This window comes from Salmo salar, chromosome ssa15, assembly GCF_905237065.1.
Source record: "Salmo salar chromosome ssa15, Ssal_v3.1, whole genome shotgun sequence".
Taxonomy (NCBI): Eukaryota; Metazoa; Chordata; class Actinopteri; order Salmoniformes; family Salmonidae; genus Salmo; species Salmo salar.
In genome coordinates, this window is record NC_059456.1 from 77,417,380 (window position 1) to 77,444,488 (window position 27,109).

Sequence of the window (27,109 nt, forward strand, 5' to 3'; positions counted from 1 at the left end):
TGGGTCATAGTTGTAGGCCAATGCACATTTTTGGGGTAAAAACAAACATAACAGGCTATGTCTGGCCCTTGAATTCGTTGTGCTTTTTTAATATAGCCCGTGTGCTGATTTGAGTTTGACACCCCTGATTTCGGCCTACTGGGAGAAGATCTGGCTTGTTGAATGATAACCATATTGTCTAGACCACTTTCATAGAGTGAATTGTATTGACATATTGGGCACTGTATCTTATAACTTTGCCAAATTCCATTGGCTTTCTTTGATCACTGAGATGATTGAATCGTTTTTTTAGCATTTCAAAATGTTTATATTTTGTTCATATAAACATTGCACAGTAAGGTTTGAGTTGCTAGCTCACAGAGTGGAAAATGGAAGGTGTTACATAATGAAAGCTGCTTGATTAGAGTCTTACAATAGTCTGAGTTATTGTTCTCTCTGGAATCTTTTCATCAGAAAGCCCTCTCTGTACCCTTGTAAACCTTTGACGTTATTAGTTTCTGAGGAGAAAAAAGCTCACTTGCATAACCTACCACTCCTCGCCTGGCCCTCACTCCCCTCTCCTCGTTGCCATCACCCACTCTCCCCTGGTCCTCACACTTCCAGTGAGGGCTGCTTCTCCAGGTATGTTAATCTCAGTGGCAGATTAGTGTATTCATTAAAGGCTGCTCTAAGCCACACAGCAGGGCCTGGCCCCCTGCCCTGGGGACCTGGACTCCCATGAGCCCAGAGCCGCCTGGCTCGCCTGTTGTCCTCCACTCTGCTGAAATGTGCTGCTGCCACAGGGACACTCACGGGGGCTGCTTGAGAGCAATGTTAGGACAGCAGGGCCTCTACTCAGGGAACCATGTTGATACTGCACAGCACTGAGAAGGAACATTTGTTGCTTCTCTCTTCCAAATCCTCCCCTCTGAAAGTTACCCTTGATGTTTTGTCTGCAACATGTGACTACAGAGAGGCGATCCAAGCGGCCCCAGCTCCCCAGGCTGGCCCGGGAGTATGCTTTATTACACGTTCCCTCACTCCTCCACCTCTTGGAAATGTTTGCCTGTTTGCTTTCCTGCTTGAAGAGACTGGGTCCTTACTAGATCAACTCACTTAGTCTGGATACCAAATCCTAGTAATTAAAATGAAATGGGTTACAGTATAGGCTTGGAAAACTATTTTCACTCAATGGCTGATGGCTCTCCCTTCTCTTGTCTTTCTTGTGAACCCTCTCTCTGAGGTATAAATAGGTTGGTTTCCTCCCTGTCTTAACTTTCCCCTCACACACACTTTGTGCTCAAGCTTTTCACCCACACCATAAAAACAATGGCAAGTTCCAGAAAGTACCTCCCATTTCTGATAATGCCTAAACATTGAAACAGTAGAGGACAAAGCAATGAGTACATTACGAGCCTTCCCAAACACATTTTAGCATATTGTTGGTTTGTTACTCTGTAGCATTCAGACTACTATATCTTGTCAGTTGGCTCGTCTCAGAAGGTCAGTGTTGTGTTGAAAGAAGCGCAGTAGGCTACCAGGAGAGTGGTTGGAATGTGAATAGATGGAGCCCCTGTTTGAATGGAGTTTGAAAGGTCACTTTAGCTCTGTACACTGTAGTTCCATGAGGGAATTATTGCAGTGGAGGCACATTCGACTAACTGAACTGGACCAGACAATGTTGACTAGTTGTCATGGAGCACACCTTGGTACAGAGTCCTCTTCCAGGAATCTCAGGGCCACAGGTGGCATTCTCTTTAGTTTAAGAGAACAGCGAGAAGGCCTTGGAAGAGTCACATCCTAGCTATTTTGACAACTCTTAGGTATTAGCTGAATGTAAAATTAGATACAGTGATAGAATGATCTGTTCCTGGTGCTGCTTCAAATCTCTCCTAGGTGAAGCTGGAGGACACAATTTGTTTCTTTTCTGATCTTCATTTGTGAAGACTGAGCATTAATCTGACAGTCTCGCTTTCATTTCTTCCCTCCTTTCCTCTTGCCCCTCCGTCAATGCAAACAGTCCCTCATGTACTGCTCAGCCACCTGGGCAGCGAATCAGGTACCAGGACCATAGGTAGCAGCCTTGGCTGCGCCGGCCTGCCATCTACACCTACAGTGCTCTGCCCTCCCCACCCTGTTTGCCCATCGCTGGTTGCCAGCTTACATTTTAGCCATCCTGTCAAGTCTTTCTGATTTGGCGCCATAAGATTTGAAGCATGACAGGTGGTCATTATTTTTAAGATTCCTTTTGTCTCTCTAAATGTGTGGTTTGAGAGAGTGTGAGTGTGTCTGTTGATCAGGTAAAATGGTTGTCATCTGTCTGTTTGTTGCTTTGTTCTTTTTCTCTTCTGCACAGATGGCCCTCAAATCTCTTGTGCATGCTGCATTGTCATATTGGCCTTTCCTATTTATTCATTTTTTCTCCGACAGTAAAAATGAATTGGAACTCGACCTGATCAGGCAATCTATTTTCTTTGTGGGAGAATAATGAACACCGGGTAGGGATTCAGCTAAGACATTTCAGGCCCCAACCCTTTGAATGAGATGCATATATTCATACAGTACTTTCTGAAATATGGTGTGAAATCCAGTATTCCTGCTTAGCCGATATCATTCCACTTGATCCTAACTAAATGGCAGCATAGCTAGCATGAGGTAAACAGTATATTGTGATCAAGTTATTGAGCCTTTAGGTTATTAGACTTCATTATTCTCCCTGGGCTGCAGACCACCCCATCTTGAATTGGGAATGTTGACACATTTATGATTGTGGTATGATCACCAGCATCCTACACCTAGCCACATTCCCTAAAGCAAGCTACCCCTCCCCCAAAACATTCCTACACATATAAACAGCAAATGTCCCGATACCTGACTTCTTACTGTAATTGCTCTCCTCTTTCTCTCTTGTCTGTAGTGCCCACGGCCAGTATGACCCGGCTGGTGCGTTCTCGCACCCACTCTGCCTCTAGCATGGGCTCTGTGGAGGGCACACGCAGCCGCACCCACACACAGCTAGAGGGTGCCACTGCCGCCAGCCCGGCTGTTGAACAGGCCAGGCCACAGACCATGGAGGTGTCCTGCTAAAGCACCCTGCCCAGAAAACATCCTCCTCCCTACCTCCCTCTCTCACTTTTTTTTTTTCTCCCTTTCCCATGCTCAGTCAGAGAGGATTGGAATCCAGAGGGGGCGTCTGAAACATGTTCGGAAAGATAATTTATTAAGCAGTCCGGTCCTCTGCTGTGTTCACTCTCACCGTTTCCTGTTGTCTATCTATCATGCCTTTCTGTGCATGACTGCGGTGGCACGGCAACCTGGAAGTCAGTAAGCAGCCAGCCGATGCTGCTTTTCTGGTTACCTATTTTACGTTTTGCTGTCTACCGCCTCTCCCTGTTTTTTTTTTTTTTTTAATCCTTAAGATATATATGAGCTATATTTGTATTTATAACTACTATTTGGGTCAGTGTGTCAGTTTAAAGAAGGGCGTTGGAAAAGCATCAGGCGTTTTCTCTTGCAAAGTACTCTTTTTAAGGAGTTAGGTTACCCGTTTTTCTCTTTCTTCCTCACCTTGTGTACAGATCAGACCAAATCACAACATCCCTCTCTAACACCTCCTTAATGGTCCATTCCTAAATCAGTCTCATGCAGACTCACTTGCACACCTTTCCAACTAACTACACACAAAATCTCTTTATTTCAGTGTTTTTTGTAATTGTTATTATGTTGTGATTTGTGAAATACCTTTGCTTTCCTGTATTGCAAAATGATGTGATAAACCCACTCTTGTTCTGTACCTTTATACCAAGAATATCTGACAGCATGACCCTCTTGTAGATGAAACGTAATGAAGGTGTCTGTAAAATTGCTTTTGTCTAGATGTATCTAGAAATAGTTACCTTGTTGTGTTATTGTTAATTTTTCTCTTTCGAGCAATTTATTTGAAATGGCAGGCCCTAGGTTTTTGATACCCCCATTGTTACTGACAGGCAGAGAGAAGAACCACCATTTCCTGTAGTCTATTTAAAGTTCAGAGCAATCACTTGATAATGTTCTAAGTCAGAGTACCTAAACTAGCCCACAGCTCAGTGAGTTAGGCGTATAACTGCGTGCCAGTTAAGGTACAGATAACATGACTGCCTCCTCCCTTGTATAAAACTTTCTAACTGGAAGCAAGTCATGTTTTCCATTCTAATTAAATACTTACGGGGTGATAACAGAAACTGATCAGATTCCTGAGGGACTGTGGATAGTGTAAAAACTGTTATTATTAATATTATTGGTAATTTTCTCTGTGGTTTTTCTGCATTTCTCTCTGATTGTACTACAGCTTGGGTGAGCTTGTGGTGATAATGCATTGTGCTCTGTCCCCATAGTATGGGTGTGTGCTATAAGTCATACTGCCTGCTGACTATATACATTTGTACTGATAATAAAATAAAGCTAGAAGTTGTACATTACATTTGACTGGACTTCCTTCCGTCACTGGCCTGTGTATTTTCTCACTTGGTAAACCAGCCTAATAGCATGCGATTTGAAACCTAATCTAGCTAGCCTTATTGTGCTAGAAGTAGTCGTCGCACTGATCAGACCATTGCTTAAAGCTAGAATCCTTAGTTGATACAAAAATGAATGAAAGATATACCCATTGTTTCTTGAAGAATATAACTTATGAGCCTCATGAGCTTACTTCAACTGTCGAACCCCATCAGAACCCAAAATACAGTTGAAGTTGGAAGTTTACATACACCTTAGCCAAATGCATTCAAACTCAGTTTTTCACAATTCCTGACATTTAATGCTAGTAGAAATTCCCTGTCTTAGGTCAGTTAGGATCACCACTTTATTTTAAGAATGTGAAATGTCAGAATAATAGTTGAGAAAATTATTGATTTATTTCAGCTTTTATTTCTTTCATCACATTCCCAGTGGGTCAGAAGTTTACATACACTCAATTAGTATTTGGTAGCATTGCCTTTAAATTGTTTAACTTGCGTCAAACGTTTTGGGTAGCCTTCCACAAGCTTCCCACAATAAGTTGGTTGAATTTTGGCCCATTCTTCCTGACAGAGCTGGTGTAACTGAGTCAGGTTTGTAGGCCTCCTTGCTCGCACACGCTTTTTCAGTTCTGCCCACACATTTTCTATGGGATTGAGGTCAGGGCTTTGTGATGGCCACTCCAATACCTTGATTTTGTTGTCCTTAAGCCATTTTGCCACAACTTTGGACGTACGCTTGGGGTTATTGTCCATTTGGAAGACCCATTTGCGACCAACTTTTAACTTCCTGACTCTTGAGATGTTGCTTCAATATATCCACATCATTTTCCTGCCTCATGATGCCATCTATTTTGTGAAGTGCACCAGTCCCTCCTGCAGCAAAGCACCCCCACAACATGATGCTGCCACCCCCGTGCTTCACGGTTGGGATGGTGTTCTTCAGCTGGCAAGCATCCCCCTTTTTCCTCCAAACATAACGATGGTCATTATGGCCAAACAGTTCTATTTTTGTTTCATCAGACCAGAGGACATTTCTCCAAAAAGTATGATCTTTGTCACCATGTGCAGTTGTCCCCATGGCAGTTTTGGAGCAGTGGCTTCTTCCTTGCTGAGCGGCCTTTCAGGTGATGTCGATATAGGACTCGTTTTACTGTGGATATTGATACTTTTGTACCTGTTTTCTCCAGCATCTTCACAAGGTCCTTTGCTGTTGTTCTGGGATTGATTAGCACTTTTCGCACCGAAGTACGTTCATCTCTAGGAGACAGAACGCGTCTCCTTCCTGAGCGGTATGACGGCTGCATGGTCCCATGGTGTTTATACTTGCGTACTATTGTTTGTACAGATGAACGTGATACCTTCAGGCGTTTGGAAATTGCTCCCAAGGATGAACCAGACATGTGGAGGTCTACCATTTTTTTTCCTGAGGTCTTGGCTGATTTCTTTTGATTTTCCCATGATGTCAAGCAAAGAAGCACTGAGTTTGAAGGTATTCTTTGAAATCCATCCACAGGTACACCTCCAATTGACTCAAATGATGTAAATTAGCCTATCAGAAGCTTCTAAAGCCATGACATCATTTTCTGGAATTTTCCAAGCTGTTTAAAGGCACAGTCAACTTAGTGTATGTAAACTTCAGGCCCACTGGAATTGTGATACAGTGAATTATAAGTGAAATACTCTGTCTGTAAAAAATTGTTGGAAAAATGACTTGCGTCATGCACAAAGTAGATGACCTGACCGACTTGCCAAAACTATAGTTTGTTAACCAGACATTTGTGGAGTGGTTGAAAAATGAGTTTTAATGTCTCCAACCTAAGAGTATGTAAACTTCCCACTTCAATTGTATAAGCTTAATTTACTCCAATGTTTGTAAACAATGTAAATCTAAACTAACACTATATATATATCTTCAAAACATGGTTAAACCTATAATGCTGATATCATGGATGGTCAGTCCTTATATCTATAGCTCTGAATTTGAGTGGTTCCATTGTTCCAGGCCCATCCCTCAGCTTTTTTTTGGTTTTTTTACCAAAACAGGCAGGTGCCTGCTTTGTTATTTTTTCAATTAAGGACTCCAGCTTTAAAGAGAGTCACATTTTTTTATTCTATAGCAGTCATCACTATGGCAATTAACATGGCTACACCAGTTGTGAATGTTATGAAGAGAAAACGGATTGCTCAGCTCTTCGAACCACCCAACACCCTTTACCTGAATGACAAAGAATATGAAGCTCAAAAATTGCTGTGACGTCACTTCACGCGTCTGTGTTTTATACCACGGCTCATGCAGATGCTGCTGCAAAACAGTACATTTGCACAGACCAGATGAATCTCATCACAATTGCTGGTGACTCACTGATCAAGTCACTGATGTAAAATGTCTCGGAATCTGTGTCGATTACTACTGCCACACGTACAGCTCACTGCTTTACAAATTAACTTGACTAACCTGTACTCCCGCATATTGATTCGGTACCAGTACCCCCTGTATATAGCCTTGTTATTATGTATATTTTTTTTAACTTTTTGATTTGCTTTTTTTTTTACTTTATTTAGTAAATATTTTCTTAACCTACAGTGCAGTTCAAGAAATAGAGTTAAGGGCTTGTAAGTAAGCAGTTCACGGTAAGGTCTACACCTTATGTATTCAGCGCATGTGACAATTTGATTTGATTTATTGTTGAATACAATCTTTCTTCCTTTCTCTTTGTGCCTCACATTTTCTTTGTCTTCATCTCCCTCTCTTCGCTCTGTCTTTGAAAGTTCAGGTCTTGCTGAAACAGGAAACTGAGTGTCTGAGTAAGAGGTGAATATAAACCCCCCTCCTCTCACATCTCTCCACTCAGATGTACTACAGAGCACTCTGCTACACCTACAGAGCCTCCATCTACCACCACTGGCTCCTTTCCCCATTGGAACATCACAGAGGAGGAGAACACTCATTCTCCATTGGTGTCTAAAGAACTCTCACGCAGATTCGTATACACGCACACGTCATACTCACTTTACACATGTGAATGTTACCAGCAGTGTGAAACGCCCAGACCCACTGGACTCGACCTCTGGGCCTCACTGGGTTATACCTCTATCCCTGTGGTACTCTACAGCTCTGACATCAACTCATTCCACAGCATCAGAGTGCTGCTGATCGTCACCAGAGCCACAACAGGGCAATGCTGTGAGTATTAACTCATTTTCAAGCTGTCAAGTCTAATTGATCTCACTGTATTTAATGTACATGTAAAAGGTTTTATTTTTATTTTTAATTGTCCAGCCAGATCTATACCCCTGATGTGTTTCCTAACTCCTGGTTGGCAGACTGCTGTGGTTGATAATGGTCATCTGTTCTGTATGTTATAATGGAACATGAGACGATTCCTTGTAGCTCAGTTGGTAGAGCATGGTGCTTGCAACACAAGGATAGTGGGTTTGATTCCCGGACCACCCATACGTAAAGTGTATGCACTCAGTGATTGTACTACATGAAATGTTCAACTTGGGCAATAACGCACTGGTACTGAGTACCGGCACCTCACATTTTCTAATGCTTGAGTACTGACACTTCTTATAGAATATTGGCTTAGAAATATGGCAGATTTCCTGCACCTAAATATAGACAATACCGGCACCCAAAATAAGTACTGTTACCTTTTTCAGTCTACTTCAAGCACTGGTTAGGTTCCATATTACAGAGGATTGGGGGAAACTATTCATCTAGAGATATTTAATGGCAATATATTTCCTATTACTATTTCTGATATTACCATCTATTTTAAATGTTTTTGAATTTGTCAATATTAGACAAAAACCCCCCGGGATAGAAATGTGTTCACAAAAAGAGAGCATTTATTTTCTACTCGAGGATAACACTTTAATATTACACTCCAGTGTTTAGACAAACCCACTGGAAGTCTGTTAGGATGCTTGAGTGCCCATGCAGCACTGGTTACAGTAATATGTAAGACAACAACACAAAACTGTTTCTTTGAAAATGTACATGGTTCCTGTGGAGCATAAGGCTGCCATAATTTGCCATATTTGTCACACGTGTTTTTGCATATCACCAATGCATAACACTTGAACTAGTTTGCATGTTAGTGCATTCGTGTTTACATCAGTTAGAGTGACACACAAAAGACTGCATGTTCTATTATTATGTATTCAGATGAAAGCCTCTTATTTTCCTTGCCAACCAGCACTCTCGACACTGCAGCAGCCTATGTGTAAAAACAAGAATTTGGTTGGAAACTAAAGGGTGTTCAGAAGAAGTGGTTTTCAACTTCCTCCCTCCCTTTCTTCAAGTTGTCGCTGATCCAGCTTTCTGACAATAAATGGAGAAAGAAATGACAGACAGGGCTATTTGAAATGCCCTTAATAGTGTTTGTTTTGAGATATGTTATCTGACATATGTTACAATGAATTGTGATTGATGCAACAGTACATCAAGAAGACATGACGCCCACCCAGATGTACCTCAGTAACCAAACGGGCTACTAATCCATACCTGTGATTCCCTCCAGCCCACAGAGTTCTCTGGTATTCCTTCCATAAGAGCTCCACATCGCCATGGGCAGTGGGCCCAGTAAAAAGCATCAGGGATCCAGCACTCATGCAGCCTTGCTGGGCCAGGAAGAGCCCGCTGAGCCGGTCATACTGGGTAAGGCCTGGGCTCTATGTGAGATTGAGCACAGGAAAGGATAAGGCTCTGGGCAACAAGCCAGTACTAGCATATCTCAGATGGGCAGTGTCCCCAGGGGTCAATGGCTCTGGGTTAGTCTGGGCTGAAACCTATAGGCCAGGGAATTGAAAATGTGCACGACAGCTAGGTCCATTTTAAAGGACAATCACCGGATGGCCTGCATCTGATGTAAATCTATAGATCAAAACAATGTGACCAATATAATGATGAAAACACGTAGTTAGTGTTTCTGTACATACATGGTGTGGTGATTAGCCACTACATTAAATGTCACCGTAGTTGGTGTGCAGAAAAGAGAGAAAAAAACAAGCCTACTGGCCTGGTCTTCTGTTAAACCACAAGAGGTGTGAAAAGAAAAAAAGCAAGAAGCGAAAGACCTATATTTAGAAGTAGTGTGACCAGGGACCAGGTGATACACCCTGGACTCTGGGGTAGACGTAACATAGTACATGTAAATCTATGACACTCCAAATTAGTATGATATGTTACGTTTCGTATGGTATGTATTCATTTGTGGGTGTCCATCATCCATTTCATATGACATGTTACGAATTACAATTCATATAATATGTTACGTATTGCAATTCTTACAATATGTTATGAATTGTCTATGAGACCAGGCTGGGTGACAAAGAAGTCCTACTTTTTGAGCTGTCACTCAAGATGTTAGTTTATGAAGATCACAGTAATAATTTGTAATAATTCATTTTTTTGTAACTTGATAAGGTCTAACCGTGAATACTCAAGTGTGAATTGAAAGCATAAATGTACATGGTTTGAGGTTGTAATAGTAGAGTCAGAGTGACAGTCATTTTTCGTGTCTCTGTATTGTCCATAGAGAGCAGCAGGTATGTGGTAGTGGCCCTGTACAACTATCCCACTGGACATCGAGCAAACAGCAGTATCCGCGCGGGAGAGAGAATCAATGTGCTTTCAGAGTAAGAAACCATACCCTCTACCTACAACTACCACAATTACTACTACTACAACAGTTATTACGACTGTACTGTGCTTTTTCTATATAACCTATGTATCTCTTTATGTGTTTCTGTGAATGTGTATGTCTATGTAGCGAGGGGGAATGGTGGAAAGTGAGATCCTCTGCCACAGGCAATGAGAGCTACATCCCTAGCAGCTACACAGCCAAGGTGTACCACAGGTGAGTCTGCTGATCCATCTGACTATTCTCCTTTGGAGCTCTATTTACACAGATCTGTCTTTCTATTTCTAACTCTTTCTCTATTCTCTTTCCCTAGGTGTCAGTATGAGGGTCTCAGCAGAAAGAAGGCTGAAGAGCTCCTGTTACTGCCCAACAACCAGACTGGCTCTTTTCTGGTCCGGGAAAGTCAGACCCGCCCTGGTGAGTTTAGCTCACAATCAAATGCTAACAAGAACAGGGAAACCAGCTTAAAATGGTAATTGATAAACCCGAAGGGATACAACTTTGTGACTGAAGTATGGTGTATGGTGTACACGATCCACTCTAGGTGCCCACTCCCTGTCAGTGCGTAAGACCAGTGACCAGGACCGTTCCTCAGTCAAACACTACCGGATCCAACAACTGGAGAACGGCTGGCACTACATCTCCCCCTGCCTCACCTTCCCCACCCTCACAGCCCTAGTGGACCACTACTCAGGTCAGTAGAGATGGTTCAAGCGTATACAGCAGTTTAGAACGTGTTGAAAGCTGTAGATACAACTTTTCAAACCCTTTTGTGTCCAACCCACGCATTTGAACCTCTGTACAAGGAGTGGTGGAAAAGGCATCCAATTTGTCATACTTGAGTAAAACATAACACAGATAGCTTAACAGAAAATGACTCAAGTAAAAGTCACCCAGTAAAATACTATTTGAGTAAAAGTCTGAAAGTATTTGGTTTAACATAAGTACTTAAGTATCAAAAGTAAAAGTAAATGGGCTCCCAAGTGGCACAGCGGTCTAAGGCACTGCATCTCAGTGCAAGAGGTGTCACTACAGTGCCTGGTTTGAATCCAGGCTGTAACACATCTGGCCATGATTGGGAGTCCCATAGGGTGGCTCACAATTGGCCCAATTGGCCCAGTGTCGTCCTGGTTTGGCCGGGGTAGGCAGTCATTGTAAATAAGAATTTGTTCTTAACTGACTTGCCTAGTTAAATAAAGGTTAAACAAAATGCAATTGATAAAATATACTTAAGCATTAAAAGTAAAAGTATAAATCATTTCAAATTCCTTATATTAAACAAACCAATATTTTATTTACAGATAGCCACACTACAACACTCAGGCATCATTTATAAACGAAGCATGTGTGTTTAGTGAGTCCGCCAAATCAGAGGCAGTAGGGATCACCAGGGATGTTCTCTTGATAAGTGTGTGAATTGGACCATTTTCCTGTCCTGCTAAGCATTCAAAATGTAACAAATACTTGGGTGTACTTGGGTGTCAGGGAAAATGTATAGGGTAAAAAGTACATTATTTTCTTTGGGAATAAAAGTAGTCAGAAATGTAAAGTACAGATACCCAAAAAACGACTTAAGTATTTATTTTCTCCCCAATTTCGTGGTATCCAATTGGTAGTTACATCGCTGCAACTCCCATACGGAGTCGGGAGAGGCGAAGGTCGAGAGCCGTGTGTCCACCGAAACACAACCCAACCTAACATAATGCCCACACAATGCCCAACCTAACATAATGCCCACACAATGCCCAACCTAACATAATGCCCACACAATGCCCAACCTAACATAATGCCCACACAATGCCCAACCCGGAAGCCAGCCGCACCAACGTATCAGCGGAAACACCGTGCACCTGGCGACTGTGTCAGCGTGCACTGCGCCCAGCCCGCCACAGGAGTCGCTAGTGCGCAATGGGACTAGCGTCCTAACCCGGACAACACTGGGTCAATTGTGCGCCACCCCATGGGTCTCCCGGTCGCGGCCGACTGCGACAGAGCCTGGACTCGAACCCAGAATCTCTAGTGGCACAGCTAGCACTGCGATGCAGTGCCTTAGACCACTGCACCACTCGGGAGGCCCGACTTAAGTATTTTGACTTAAGTACTTCACACCACTGTGCACAGGTAGCAGTGGGTTGAAAGTTGGGGGCATCTTCAGTCATTGTATTGTAATATTCATGTGAAACCTGAGTTGCAACAGACTGATTTATGTTTCCTTCCAGAGGTCACTGATGGGCTGTGCTGTCTGTTGGGGGAGCCCTGCTTCATCCAGGGGTCCAACAGCATTCCTGTGGCTACTGGCCCAATACCCATGGCCGTCAGGAAGCCCACCCTCAACTGGAAAGATGCGGACAGGTGAGGTCATGTACTGTTGTCGTAATAAGATGCCTGTCTCTGTGTATGCATGTCTGCCAATAAATCTATTATTTATCAGCATTTCCTCACTAATGTGTTTTCTCTCTATCTGTCTGCAGCTCCATGATTTTTGGCAAGGTCAATGAGGATTCCCTGGTGAGCGAGGGCCTGAGAGAGGCCATCAGTTCCTACCTCTTCATGACAGGGGACTGCAAAGACTGCAGCCAGAAATGGGACAGCTGAGACTGGAGCTGTCCTCAGAGAGACAAATAGTGAGATTCACAGACTAAAACGGAGCAATGAGCTTACGTATTGGGGCAGAGGGTACCTGAGGACCATATTACGTGGCCATGAACCTAATGGTTCTCGAACATTGTTGAGGGAACTGGGATTCACAACTCAACCACTGCAGAGAACCATTGTTCTCAAAGCTATATGGTTGTCAAGTGCTCACATTGCCAAGCAGACGAGGCCCATATTTGCTTGGATTCATGATCAGAAGACATTTTTAGATCCTGGAGGCAGACTAAAAAATACTTTACAGAAATAAGGGAGTATCTGTGCCCATAGGAACACAAAGTGTTCTAAAGAGATCATGCATTCAAACTGATTACAGATTGCAACATGCAAAGTGTCCGGAATTAGATGATGATCCTCACTGTGTCAAATTGTGTACATGATCTCTAATGTTAAACTAGAACAGTAGGTCTAAAGAGAGTGGCACGATATGTTGCAATTTATTATGATTTTTGAAAAGCTGCTATCTTCATAATGAAATGTTCCATTCAGCCTTACTCGTGATTATAAGTAACTACAGCTGATTGCAATGTTCCTTACAGAAAGTAGTTTGATGGTGAGGTGTACAGCCATATGAAAGTCATAACCACCTGCACGTTTCAAATAGATCCCGTATCATCAGTAAACAGACTATTTGGTTGGTTTTGTTGAACTACCTTGGAAAAAAAGGAAATGTTTGTTGTATGGGTTTCCTGTCCTGAACAGAAACACCTTTTAGCTGTTGCTTGTTCTCCACCGCACCGCAGTATAACTTTGACACAGGATATGGTCAAGGTGCAGTGGAAAATAATATAGTGCGGCAGATACAGCAGAAAGTTATGAGTTGTGCTAAAGAGCATGTCAACGTTATGTGAAATATTTAAGCAATAAGGCAAGAGGGGTTGTGGTATATGGCCAATATGCCACGGCTAAGGGCTGTTATTATGTAAGACGCAATGCATAAACGTATTTAGAAAAGTACAAATAAATGTTTCATTCCCATGGTGTACGGTCTCATACACCACAGCTTTCAACCAATCAGCAATCAGGGCTCGAACCACCCAGTTTATAATATGGTATAAAAGTACTTAAATGTTCTTATGGGGTTTCATCAACTGAAGCAATACACTGTATACATTATGTGCTCAATATTGAGCCTTGTGATCAATAAAAATGGTGGAAATGTTTTCTTTACTATCCTACATAAAAAAATAAAAAAAAGGTTTAAACATTTTTCTATATATTTTTTTTCTTCAAATCAGAGAAGTTTAAACACAAATAACCAAATGCAATATAAAGAAGATTGAGTGGAAATGACAGTATCATAGCTTGTGTAACATCGCTACCTGCTGGAGGACATGTGTAGGTCGTCAGGTTGCGGAAGACTTCAGCACCCACGACGCACGCGTCATGTCTATTCAATTTACTTCCTGTTAGCGGTCCCTAGTGTGTGGTGCTGTTGCATTTGATCAGTGTTTTTAGCTGTTATCCTAGCTATACCTCGTTTATTCATGCTTAGGTTGCTGTGCACTACTATTTTGTGCGTAATTCACGTCTTTACATTGATCAGCAATGCGAAAGGACAAGAGTTTACAGAGCTGGAGATGGCACACTACAGGTACAGTAATGACAATCTAGTGACGTTAGGCTTTTAATCACACGTCTGTAGTTAGCTATGTTGTAACTCTCAAACTCTAGGCGATATTCTTCCTAGCTCAGGTGAACTACAATCTCGATGCTGTGTTTAAGGTTTCGTCGGATTTCGAAACATCCTTCAAATAAAACATTCGAGCGCTTCCATCCGACGAAACTACACTTCCCGAGTTACGTTTACACACAGATGTTCGGAGCACTCGATATAGCTACTCAGCACAGGCGGTCGCTTCTTGTTTTACGTCTATTTTCATAAACAAGTGCTGTAACGTCGAGATATGGCCGTGTGATAACACAAACCATATCAAGGGTGTGTATCAATGTCACTTTTTTTTAAAGGATTTCTCGCGTGTTCATGTTCCGATTGAGTATCTGGTCTCTTAACAAACCCCCTGTACAGAAGATTCCTTTTAAAACACAAATCAAACGAAGTGTTTTTTATGCACATGCTGAAATTAGAATGCAAGGCAGTGAAGGAGAGAGAACCGACGGGCTGCTAGCGTCAATGTCATCATGCGCTTGAATTTAAACTGAACAAAAATATAAAAGCAACATGCAACAATTAAAATATATTTTTAGTTAAAGTTCATATAAGGAAATCGGTCACAGTGAGATTAATTCATCATGCCCTAATCTATGGATTTCACATGACTGGGAATACAGATATTCATCGGTTGATCGCAGATAACTTAAAGAAAGGGCAGGGGCTTGGATCAGAAAACCATTCACTATCTGCCTCAGCGCAACACATCTCCTTTGCATAGAGTTGATCAGGCTGTTGATTGTGGCCTGTGGTATGTTGTCCCACCATTCCTCTTCAATTGCTGTGTGAAGTTGCTGAAAAATGACTGGAACTGGAACACACTGTTGTACACTTCGTCCAGAGCATCCCAAACATGCTCAATGGGTGACATGTCTGGTGAGTATGCAGGCCATGGAAGAACTGGGACATTTTCAGTTATCAGGAATTGTGTACAGATCCTTGCGACATGGAGCAATGCATTATCATGCTGAAACATGTGTTGAAGGTGGCGGATGAATGGCACGACAATGGGCCTCAGGATCTCGTCACGGTATCTCTGTGCATTCAAATTGACATTGATAAAATGTTATTATGTTCGTTGTCTGTAGCTTATGCCTGGTTTTCTGATCCACGCTCCTAACCTTTTTTTAAGGTAGTTTATGACCTGTATTCCCAGTCATGTCAAATCTATAGATTAGGGCCTAATTCATTCATTTCAATTGACTGAGTTCCTTATGAACTGTAAGTAAAATCTTTTAAATTGTTGCATGTTGAATTTCTATTTTTTGTTTAGTGTAATTCCAGTGTGTACGCGCTCGTTCACACATGTAAAAAAAAAAATAAATAAAATCTGCTTTTCATTTGATTTGGGCTTTAGTCCAATAAATTGTGTAATGGAACCGAATCGTGATCAAGGGCTAGGATTAGCCGTGGGGTTCCGCTTGATCTGCTCTTCCGCTTATCTACTCTTGTTTGTTTCTTCCTGACAGAGAGAAAATCAAGTCCATGTTTTACCATGCATACAACAGCTACTTGGATCATGCTTATCCATATGACGAATTGCGGCCCCTGACCTGTGATGGCCAGGATACATGGGGCAGGTATGACTATTGCCTCTGCAGTTGTTAGACAATAAACCAATGTTGTAATTTCCTGTGAATGACACAGCCAAGACTAATACCTGGACAATCAATAGCCCAAACCACCTGAAACCTCAGTGTTTTCCACTAGCACCGGCTGTCCTATACAGCCGGTTACACACTCATTTCCAGCGGGTACTTTTTCCACTTAAATTAACTAGGCTACTTTTCAATTCGCAAGTCCGGAAAAAAAGTCAGCCGAGCCCACAGCTGCTAGAATGAACGATATAAAATATTATGGATATACTGACATGGTTACATCTCTCTGCCCTACCAATGGGAGTTGTCCACAAAGCGGCACAGCAAGCTCCCTCCTATCCTTTCTTTGGATTGTTGGATACATCTCATTATTGAAATCCTTTTTTGAATATTCTTTGAGGGTTGTTGATGTCAACCGCCTGTATTCAATGGATAGAGATGCTGTGCTACTAGCCTCAAACCATGAATATGCATAGCCATCTCGAGACAACTACGATAGTGTTTTTTTCTCAAAGTTGCCCGGGATGTCACATGTCCTACGTATATCAGTACACTCGTAACAACTTAAGCATTATGAAACTTCTATTTGATCAAATAAACCTCAAGTAGCAAATAAGCCATACGTTTTTTGGTTGACCAAATTCAACACTCTCGTTGACCTCCATACAAAAACTCCTGGCTTTGTGTGCGACGCAACGAAGAAACGCCACCTGATGGAGTGAGACAGATTTTCCGGCGAGTTGGGCCTGTCTTGTCCTCGCTAACGATATGCATCGCCTAGTGATCTATTGATAGGACAGGCACCTGTCTGCACAAAGTGAGCGATGACAGGGAAACTGCTGGTTTGACAGGCTGTCTGTCCTGCCTCCCGGTACCTGGGAGTGTTTGTGCCGTGTACGCTGTGGTTGCAGTCACATTTCTTTACACGGCGGGAGAGGGAATGATGCTCTTTCATTGTCTATGTGAGTCAATTTGCACGTCCCATATAATGTGGCAACGATTAGTTGAAATCCACTTAGCCTGTTTTCTAGCACATTCATTTATTTTATTTCGTGTGTTTCATATGCAGCTACAAAGTGCAGGAGCATAGGCTTACTGTGATTTGATTGACGAACAACAAGCTTGACTAGGTTATAAATGCTATCGATCAATCAATCTCATATATCCTTGCCATTCATAAATCATACAACTACGTAGTATGTCCATGGCATCGCACTGGGACATATAAAAAATAAAGATCACGTTTGTATTTTCGATATGAAGTCCATCAGGCCTTGCCAGACAGTGACATTAAAGTGACTCGTCAGTAGCTGTTGATTTGGCTCCCTAGTTTGCATACTTGTAGGTTTTTGGGGGCTACTATCTGCAGATACAGTATATTCACACCCCTTGACTTTTTCCAAAATGTGTTACATCCTTAATTTAAAAAGGATTAAATGTAGATGTTTTGTCACTGCCTACACACAGTACCCCATAATGTCAACGTGGAATTATGTTTTTAGAAATGTTTACAAATGAATTGAAAATTAAAAGCTGAAATGTCTTGAGTCAATAAGTATTCAACCCTTTTGTTATGGCAAGCCTAAATAAGTTTAGTAGTAAGTCCCATAATAAGTTGCATGGACTCACTCTGTGTGCAATAATAGTTTTTAACATGATTTTGACTACCTCATCTCTGTACCCCACATATACAATTATCTGTAAGGTCCCTCAGTCGAGCAGTGAATTTCAAACAATGTTTCAACCACAAAGACCAGGGAGGTTTTCCAATGTCTTGCAAAGAAGTGCACCTAAAAGAAAAACGGACTTTCAATGATGGCTTTAAAACAGTTAGAGTTTAATGGCTGTGATAGGAGAACTGAGGATGGATCAACATTGTAGTTAGTCCACAATACTAACCTAGTTGACATGGTGAAAAGGAAGCCTGTACAGAATAAAACTGTTCCAAAACATGCATCCTGTTTGCAACAAGGCACTAAAGTAATACTGCACAAAATGTGGCAAAGCAATTCACTTTTTGTCCTGAAAACAAAGTGTTATGTTTGGTTCAATACAACACATTCCTGAGTACCACTCTCCATATTTTCAAGCATAGTGGTGGCTGCATCATGTTGTGGGTATGCTTGTAATCATTAAGACGGGGGAGTTTTTCAGGAGAACATAAACGTAATGGAGCTAAATAGAGGCAAAATCCTAGAGGAAAACCTGGTTCAGTCTGATTTCCAACAGGCACTGGGAGATTAATTCACCTTTCAGCAGGACAATAACGTGTTTTAAGGCCAAATCAACACTGGAGTTGCTTACCAAGAGGACAACTTACCTAAAGTGTCCAAGTTAGAGCTTTGACTTAAATCTACTTGAAAATCTATGGCAAGACCTGAAAATAGTTGTCTAGCAATGATCAACAACCAATCTGACAGAGATTGAAGAATTTTGAAAAGAATAATGGGCAAATGTTGCACAATCCAGATGTGGAAAGCTGTTAGACTTACCCACAATGACTCACAGCTGTAATCATGCCAAAGGAGCTTGCTTCTACAAAGTATTGACTCAGATATGATACTTTAAATATTTCTGTATTTCATTTAATGCATTTGCAAAAAAAGTCAATGTTTTCACTGTCATTATGTGTAGATGGGAGAGAGAAACATCAATTGAATTCAGGCTGTAACACAACAACATGTGGAATAAGTCAAGGGGCATGAATACTTTCTGAAGGCACTGTAAATTAAGAAAACATTTGAAGATGGTGAATCCTCCTCACTGCAGGAACAATAGATGGGCTAGAGCGATCGCCTCACTCTGGTCAAAAATCTGATCAATGAAATTAATTGTTTTAAAAGCTAAAGTATTCAGACCCCTTGACTTTATCCACATTTTGTTGTGTTACAGCCTTATTCTAAAATTGATTAAATTGTTTTTTCCACTCAGTCTACACACAATACCCCATAATGACAAAGCAAAAACTGTTTTTTTGAAATGTTTGAAAATGAATAAAAGGAAATATCACATTTACATAAAGTAAGTATTCAGACCCTTTACTCGGTACTTTGTTGAAGCACCTTGGGCAGCGATTACAGCCTCGAGTCTTCTTGTGTATGACGCTACAAGCTTGGCCCATCTGTATTTGGGGAGTTTCTCCCATTTTTCTCTGCAGACCCTCTCAAGCTCTGTCAGGTTGGACGGGGAGCGTTGCTGCACAGCTATTTTCACGTCTCTCCAGAGATGTTCAATAGGGTTCAAGTCTGGGCTCTGGCTGGGTCACTCGAGGACATTCAGAGACTTGTCCTGAAGCCACTCCTGCATTATCTAAGCTGTGTGCTTAGGGTTGTTGTCCTGTTGGAAGGTGAACCTTCGCCCCTGAGGTCTTGAGCGCACTCTGGAGCAGGTTTTCATGAAGGATCTCTCTGTACTTTTACTCCATTCATTTTTCCCTCGATCCTGACTAGTCTCCCAGTCCCTGCCACTGAAAAACATCCCCACAGCATGATGCTGCCACTACCATGCTTCACCGTAGGGATGGTGCCAAGTTTACTCCAGACGTGACGCTTGCCATTTAGGCTAAAGAGTTCAATCTTGGTTTCATCAGACCCAGAGAATCTTGTTTCTCATGGTCTGAGAGTCCTTTAGGTGCCGTTTGAGGAAACTCCACAGAGGAACACTTGAGCTCTGTCAGTGACCATCGGGGTCTTGATCACCTCCATGGCCAAAGCCCTACTCCCCCGATTGCTCAGTTTGACCGGGCGGCCAGCTCTAGGAAGAGTCTTGGTGGTTCCAAGCTTCTTCCATTTAAGGATGGAGTCCACTGTATTCTTGGGGACCTTCAATGCCGCAGAAACGTTTTTGGTACCCTTCCAAAGATCTGTGGCTCGACACAATCCTGTCTCGGAGCTCAATGAACAATTCCTTCAACCTCATGGCTTGGTTTTTGCTCTGACATGCACTGTAAACTGTAGGACCTTATATAGACAGGTGTGTGCCTTTCCAAATCTTGTCCAATTAACTAAATACACCACAGATGGACTCCAATGCAGTTGTAGAAACATCAAGGATGATCAATGGAAACAGGATGCACCTGAGCTCAAGTTCGAGTCTCATAGCAAAGTGTCTGAGTACTTGTGTAAATAATTGGCAAACATTTCTAAACATGTTTTGACTTTGTCATTTTGGGGCATTATGTGTAGATTGAGGGATATTTTATTTAATCAGTTTTAGAAATAAGGCTAACGTAACAATGTGGAAAAAGGGAAGGGGGCTGAATACTTTCTGAATGCACTGTATATGGTATTTTAAAAGATATGGATATAGGTCTACTGATTGAATTAGTGTTGACAATAGTAAACTGCTGCTTATGTGCAGCAAAGCCCATGGTTAACACCTGCTTCATTCTTCAATCATACCTGTATTGCGAATAGCTGAGAAAATGCCTTTTAAAAAGGAAGCTTGAAGCCTGTGGAGTCAGCAGAAATCTGTGGGTCAGTTGTTAAACAAGTAATGACATACTGCAATTCACAAACAATTGCAAACACTTGTTGAAATTCTTTAACTAATTAAACTGTCATTCTATCTCTTCTCTTTAACATGTATGGACCCAGAACTGTTCTGTTTATTTTAGACTTTTTTTTCCCCCCATTTGGAAAAGTGCCCATCACACAATTTGGCAGATTTCTTTTAAAGAACTTTACATTTTTTCAAGCTCCTTTGGGCTATTTACGTCATTTTTCTGTTTTAATACATCATTTGAATAACAAACAATTGTGGCAATTCATATCTTGCAGTGAAACACTTCAGTCTTGATAAGACAGGTTAAAGGTTTCATGTTGTCTTACTTGGAAAATAGTCTTGATCATATCGTCCTAGGCGATATTCCCAAAAAACAAACAATACACTGAATTCATACATTCAGTGATTTAAATTGTGAACGCTATACCACGACACACTTTTTTCCAATCTGACAGGTACATTCAATAATTCCGCAGTGTATTTCGGATGGAATCTAGGCATTAAAATGTACCAAAGGCCACAATATGGCTTGTTTGGCTATATTTATGAAGTACTACCTGCTGTATTGGATGTGATGACTTGACTATGACGTTGCACCTCTCCTTTCTTTTCAGTGTTTCACTGACTTTGATAGATGCCCTGGATACATTGCTGGTATGCACCTTCTCGTCATCATTATCTAATAAGTTTGTCATTCAACACCTGCGACAATGAGTTACTAAATGGGCTTCCAATCTTGTTGCCTCAATTTGCTTTTTTAAGATTCTGGGAAACCACACTGAGTTTCAGCGTGTGGCAACTCTGCTTCAGGACACTGTGGACTTTGACATCGACGTCAATGCATCCGTTTTTGAGACTAACATTCGAGGTGAGATTACAGGGAATAGGTTCAAATTGAAGCTATGAAAGTGTCAAACAATGCTCTTGTCTAGGAGATGTATGTAGGTTTTTAGCTGGGTTTTGGTTCATTGTAACTGAGCTGGGTTTCTGTCTGCAGTGGTGGGTGGTCTTCTCTCAGCCCACCTGCTGTCTAAGCGTGCTGGGATGGAGGTGGAGCCTGGCTGGCCTTGTTCTGGACCCCTCCTCAGGATGGCTGAGGACGCAGCACGAAAACTCCTCCCTGGTGAGCTGTCCACATGATTTATTTTATTATTGCATCTTCCAGATGCCCAGGACACACACATGCACACTAACATATGGCCATATGGCTCTGACATTGCATTTGCCTGGCTCTGTATATGGCCAGACTTAGGCTCACCTTTTCCCCTTATCATTTTCTTTTCGTCTGCAGCGTTCCAGACGCCCACTGGGATGCCCTATGGCACGGTGAACCTGCTTAGAGGGGTGAACCCCACAGAGACCCCTGTCACCTGTACTGCTGGGGTGGGCACCTTCATCCTGGAGTTCTCAGCCCTTAGCCGGCTCACTGGGGACCCCGTATTTGAGGACGTGGCACGCAAGGCCCTCCGGTCACTGTGGAAGACTCGCTCTGAGATTGGACTGGTGAGTCGGCAAAGAGTTGCCGATTTAGTCCTGTGACAATCTGTTTTATGCTGTCCTCTTGTGATTTGTGTAATATTCATACAGTAGATTTATTGAAACCTTTAGATTGCTTGGTACACTTTGTCAGACCCAGTGACCTAGGAGCTGTATCTTTTTCCAGGTGGGGAACCACATTGATGTCCTCTCCAAGAAATGGGTGGCCCAGGACGCAGGTATAGGGGCCGGTGTGGACTCGTACTTTGAGTACCTGGTGAAGGGCTCTATCATGCTACAAGATGAGGAACTGCTATCAATGTTCTTAGGTATTATTACTAGTTTATCATCAGACCACTTGATCATGTGGTAGATGCATACAAATTGTACATTGCAAACACATTAGTAATAGATGTTTATATTTTTGGGCATCCACAGAGTATGACAAGGCAATTAAAAACTACACCAAATTTGATGACTGGTACCTGTGGGTCCAGATGCACAAGGGAACGGTCTCTATGCCTGTTTTCCAATCACTGGAGGCCTTCTGGCCAGGGCTACAGGTAAACTACATTTCTCATTTTGCTAATCTACTGTATTCCCTATTAACTAAGAAAATCTCATTTGTTTGTGTGAATGTTTCAGAGTTTGATCGGTGAGCTGGACAGTGCATTGAGGACTTTCCATAACTACTACACAGTGTGGAGGCAATTTGGAGGACTGCCGGAATTCTACAGTATTCCACAGGGATACACTGTAGACAAGAGAGAAGGATACCCTTTACGGCCAGGTACCAGACAAAACCTGCTCACTTACAATAGTGCATAAGGGTCATAGTGAAGATTTCTTGGTATTTGTATTTTGTTCCTTGTCTTGTTTCAGAGCTGATAGAGAGTGCCATGTACCTGTACAAAGCCACTGGTGACCACACCTTTCTGCAGCTCGGTCGAGATGCTGTGGAGTCCATTGAGAAGATTACACGGGTCCCCTGTGGCTATGCCAGTGTGAGTGGTTTACGCTCCTCAAGACTCCGCTGGATAGAAAATACTTACTTAAGACTAATCAGAATGTTCCGTACAGAAGTTGTTTGTGATTGAGAATTGTTTTGTTGTTTTACTACCTCCTCCCTCAGGTGAAAGACATCAGAGATCACAAGCTGGACAACCGCATGGAGTCCTTCTTCCTGGCAGAAACCATCAAGTACCTCTACCTCCTGTTTGATCCAGATAACTTCCTTCACAACAGTGGCCTGGACTTTGAGCTGGGCACTGGCCCCAGTGAGGACTGTGTTTTGGGGGCAGGGGGTTACATCTTTAACACAGAGGCCCACCCCCTGGACCCTGCTGCCCTTCACTGCTGCAGCCGCAAGCAGGAGGAACGCAGAGAGCTGCAGGACATCCTCCTTAACCTATCAGAGCCCCTCGCCAGTCCACAGGATACCCAATCACAGGAGACAGACAGTGAGACCGAGCCACCTGTCATGGATCCTTCAGAAAGTATAGCACTGAAGCCTGGGAGCAGGAGGAAAGCCCCTCTCCTCTCCTGCCCTATGCAGCCCTTCAGCGCACGGCTAGCTGTCATGGGTCAAGTCTTCACAGACGGCACATGACATGGCTTTACAAATGTTTTCACTTTTTGAAGATTAAATTTAAAGATGGAATCCATCTCACCTCTGTCTGCCCCACGGCCGTTTTTGTTTTGTCAACGAAGCAGAGATGGGGAGCAGATATTCTACGTATGATAGTAACAGGAAATACAGAAAGTTTGAGCTACTATTTTCATTTTACCCATAGACCAGTCATTACACTAATGCTACTTAGCATGGGCTCGTGAAACTACCTCTAACTTCCTTCATACTGGACACAGAAACATAAAAATGGTATCGACGAGTTCATCGAAATCTGGGGAGGTAGATAAAGGGCATCATTGCCAAAATCCTGAAGTATCCAGGTTTTAACTGAACACTGAAAATTAAAGATTATTTACTGTGGTTTTCATTATACAAAATGCTTTGATTCATGGTATTGCCCATGGTTTCTGAAATACATTGTAATATAGGCATGTGGTTAGGAAAGGTATGAATAAATAATAGTTTGCATTAAACATTTTCATACTCAAGTGATGGAACCAAGGATGTATATAACACTTGATTACTGAGTGCATTCGGAAAGTACTTTTTCCACATTTTGGTACAGTACAGGCTTATTCTAAAATTGACTAAATAATCCACACACACTACCCCATAATGACAAAGCAAAAACAGGTATTTGGACATTTTTGAAAAAGTATAAAATAAATTAAACAAACCTTATTTATATAAATCAAATCAAACTTTATTTGGCATGTGCCGAATACAACAAGTGTAGACTTTACCGTGAAATGCTTACTTACAAGCCCTTAACTCTCCTAGAACTGCACTGTAGGTTAAGAAAATATTTACCAAGTAGACTAAAATAAAAAGTAATAATTAAAAATAACACAATAACGAGACTATATACAGGGGGTACCGGTACCGAGCCAGTGTGCGGGGGTACAGGTTAGTTGAGGTAATTTGTACATGTAGGTGGGGGTGAAGTGACTATGCATAGATAATAAACAGCGAGTAGCAGCAGTGTACAAAGAGGGGGGGTGGGGTCCATGTAAATTGTCCGGTGGCAATTTTATTAATTGTTCAGCAGTCTTATGGCTTGGGGGTAGAAGCTGTTGAGGAGCCTTTTGGTCCTAGACTTGGCGCTCCGGTACTGCTTGCCATGCGGTAGCAGAGAAAACAGTCTATAACTTGGATGACTGGAGTCTCTGACAATTTTATGGGCTTTCCTCTGACACCACCTATTGTATAGGTCCTGGATGGCAGGAAGCTTGGCCCCAGTGATGCCGAGCAGTTGCCTTACCAGGCAGTGATGCAACCGATCAGGATGCTCTCAATGGTGCAGCTGTAGAACCTTTTGAGGATCTGAGGACCCATGCCAAATGTTTTTCAGCGGCAGGGACTGGGAGACTAGTCAGGATCGAGGGAAAGATGAACGGAGCAAAGTACAGAGAGATCCTTGATGAAAACCTGCTCCAGAGCGCTCAGGACCTAACCTTCCAACAGAACAACGACCCTACGCACAAAGCCAAGACAATGCAGGAGTGACTTCGGGACAAGTCTCTGAATGTCCTTGAGTGGCCCAGCCAGAGCCTGGACTTGAACCTGATCGAACATCTCTGGAGAGACCTGAAAATAGCTGTGCAGCGACACTCCCCATCTAACCTGACAGAGCTTGAGAGGATCTGCAAAGAAAAATGGGAGAAACTCCCCAAATACAGGTGTGCCAACCTTGTAGCATCATACCCAAGAAGACTTGAGGCTGTAATCACTGCCAAAGGTGCTTCAACATCGTACTGAGTAAAGGGTCTGGATACTTATGTAAATGTGATATTTCAGTTTTTAAACCTGTTTTTGCTTTGTCATTATGGGGTACTGTGTGTAAATGTAATCAATTTTAGAATAAGGCTGTAACGTAACAATGTGGAAAAAGTCAAGGGATCTGAATACTTAATGAATGCACTGTATGTTTTAATTGAAATCTACAGCTTGCATCTTATCCGCTCATTGTTCCCTCATGTCATAGTTTGTACATCGCAATTGTTATATTGCTTATATAGGTCTATCTTATTAATCATTTTAGGCAGTGTTGGAATTATTTCATTGTTTTGCTTACTTTAGCTAATTATAATACACAATGTGCTTTTCTCCTCGAGGAGCGGATACAAAATGTTGTTGAGTCTGTAACCATGTTTGCCAGTGACAGTCTCTTCCCATTCAAATATTTTTTTTAACTAAAAGTTCAGTAATGACCCATGTAATTACAGGTGACATTGCGAGGGTTGTTTTTATTTGCGCAGTGCGTTGGTATGTTGTCTATAAAAGTGGGTCAACGTGATTGTATTTTCCTTCCTTTTTAGGCCAAATAAAATACTTAATGGTAGGCTTTAATGTTTTTGTATGGTTCAGAAGTCCAAACTCATGGTGGCGTTCGCTATTGAAGGAGAATTTCGGTTCTTATCAACTTGCACAAATTCACAAGGTATCAGTAGGAAACCATATTTGTTTAAACAAGTCAGCCATATCAGCTATGGTTTTAAAAAGGCAGTAAATGAGGCTGAATGAACTGTTTTGCAGCCAGATGAGGCTCCACTGATAGCCAGGTGTAGAGGTGGTAAGGATTCACTCCATGGTTGGTGCTGAAAGGAAGGCTCTGCGTCGGGACAGCTTTATGTAGGCCCTAACAGTTTATGGGCACCATTTGTCTCCGTTAAAGAGCAATTCATGTGTTGTGTAGTGGCTTCACTGGCATGCATCTAAAAAAAAAAATGAGTTTGCCCCACTAAGATTGACATGCTAAAATCGCCACTGGTCATACCGAACTGCCCCAGTGGCTTTCCATAGAGCTCCACATTGGTGTCTTAATACCCATAAAACCTAGCTGTCAAACAGGGAAATGGTTCCAATCGTTTTTCCACCGTTCATTTTTCCCATAGGGAATTTTAGAAACACTTAAAATAAGGGCTGTGTTTTGTGTCGGCTTACCCTGGCGTGATGTTTTGATAACCGTGTAAATCTCTCGGACAAGGTGACTTTTATCGATATATTCGGCTCTATTTACACGCTAATTAACATCAAAGTCAACATGCAAGACTATAAATCCCTGCAGGCTCATTTTTGTGAGAACCATAAATAGGGTTGAAAATGCGATGGAAACCAATTTAACTTGTATTTTTTAATTGGTATGTGGGAGTTTACCGAATAATGTTTTTTTGTATGTGCACTACATCATTGCCTACAGCCTTTTATCTGCAACAAGTCAATTTGATTGAAACATCTCTGGTGGGAAAATGCGCATATTGTTTTTATGCAGATTTGTTTTTATATTCGCATGAAAATCTGTTGCCAATTGGAAGGAAAACGAGCTAATCGTTTGAAGTTTAAAAAATATATATTTATACATAGGGACATAGAACTTAAATTGAAGGAGCACAAGTTTGAACTGAGGGGACTTAGCCCCCTTGTGGAACCGGGTAGGCCTACAGGTCAAAAGTCGA

General features: G+C 42.0%; 3 protein-coding genes across 10 annotated transcripts in view; all 3 read left to right on the plus strand.

The window, feature by feature from the left end:
* ndrg3b (ndrg family member 3b) overlaps window positions 1-4,436 on the plus strand; it is a 58,214-nt gene extending 53,778 nt beyond the window's left edge. For 6 of the 8 annotated variants that reach the window (XM_014145886.2, XM_014145888.2, XM_014145887.2 and 3 more), the window contains 2 exons: window positions 2,000-2,038; window positions 2,897-4,436. In XM_014145886.2, the coding sequence (XP_014001361.1) occupies window positions 2,000-2,038; window positions 2,897-3,066 (209 nt within the window). In that variant the 3' untranslated portion in view covers window positions 3,067-4,436. The remainder of the gene's footprint in view (window positions 1-1,999; window positions 2,039-2,896) is intronic. The other 2 variants (XM_014145890.2, XM_014145892.2) reach the window with 1 other exon arrangement.
* Window positions 4,437-7,095: 2,659 nt separating this feature from the next.
* sla2b (Src like adaptor 2b) lies at window positions 7,096-13,984 on the plus strand. Its single transcript, XM_014145884.2, has 8 exons — window positions 7,096-7,659; window positions 9,002-9,138; window positions 10,019-10,118; window positions 10,253-10,339; window positions 10,437-10,540; window positions 10,668-10,817; window positions 12,343-12,475; window positions 12,595-13,984. Exons 2-8 carry the CDS (start codon window positions 9,048-9,050, stop codon window positions 12,716-12,718), a joined length of 789 nt encoding a protein of 262 aa, XP_014001359.1. The 5' UTR covers window positions 7,096-7,659; window positions 9,002-9,047; the 3' UTR covers window positions 12,719-13,984.
* A 160-nt stretch (window positions 13,985-14,144) lies between these two features.
* On the plus strand, window positions 14,145-24,127 carry edem2 (ER degradation enhancer, mannosidase alpha-like 2). Its single transcript, XM_014145883.2, has 11 exons — window positions 14,145-14,369; window positions 15,917-16,027; window positions 21,163-21,202; window positions 21,311-21,416; window positions 21,546-21,671; window positions 21,840-22,051; window positions 22,212-22,353; window positions 22,463-22,587; window positions 22,670-22,814; window positions 22,907-23,028; window positions 23,157-24,127. Exons 1-11 carry the CDS (start codon window positions 14,263-14,265, stop codon window positions 23,631-23,633), a joined length of 1,713 nt encoding a protein of 570 aa, XP_014001358.1. The 5' UTR covers window positions 14,145-14,262; the 3' UTR covers window positions 23,634-24,127.
* The last annotated feature ends 2,982 nt before the right edge of the window (window positions 24,128-27,109 follow it).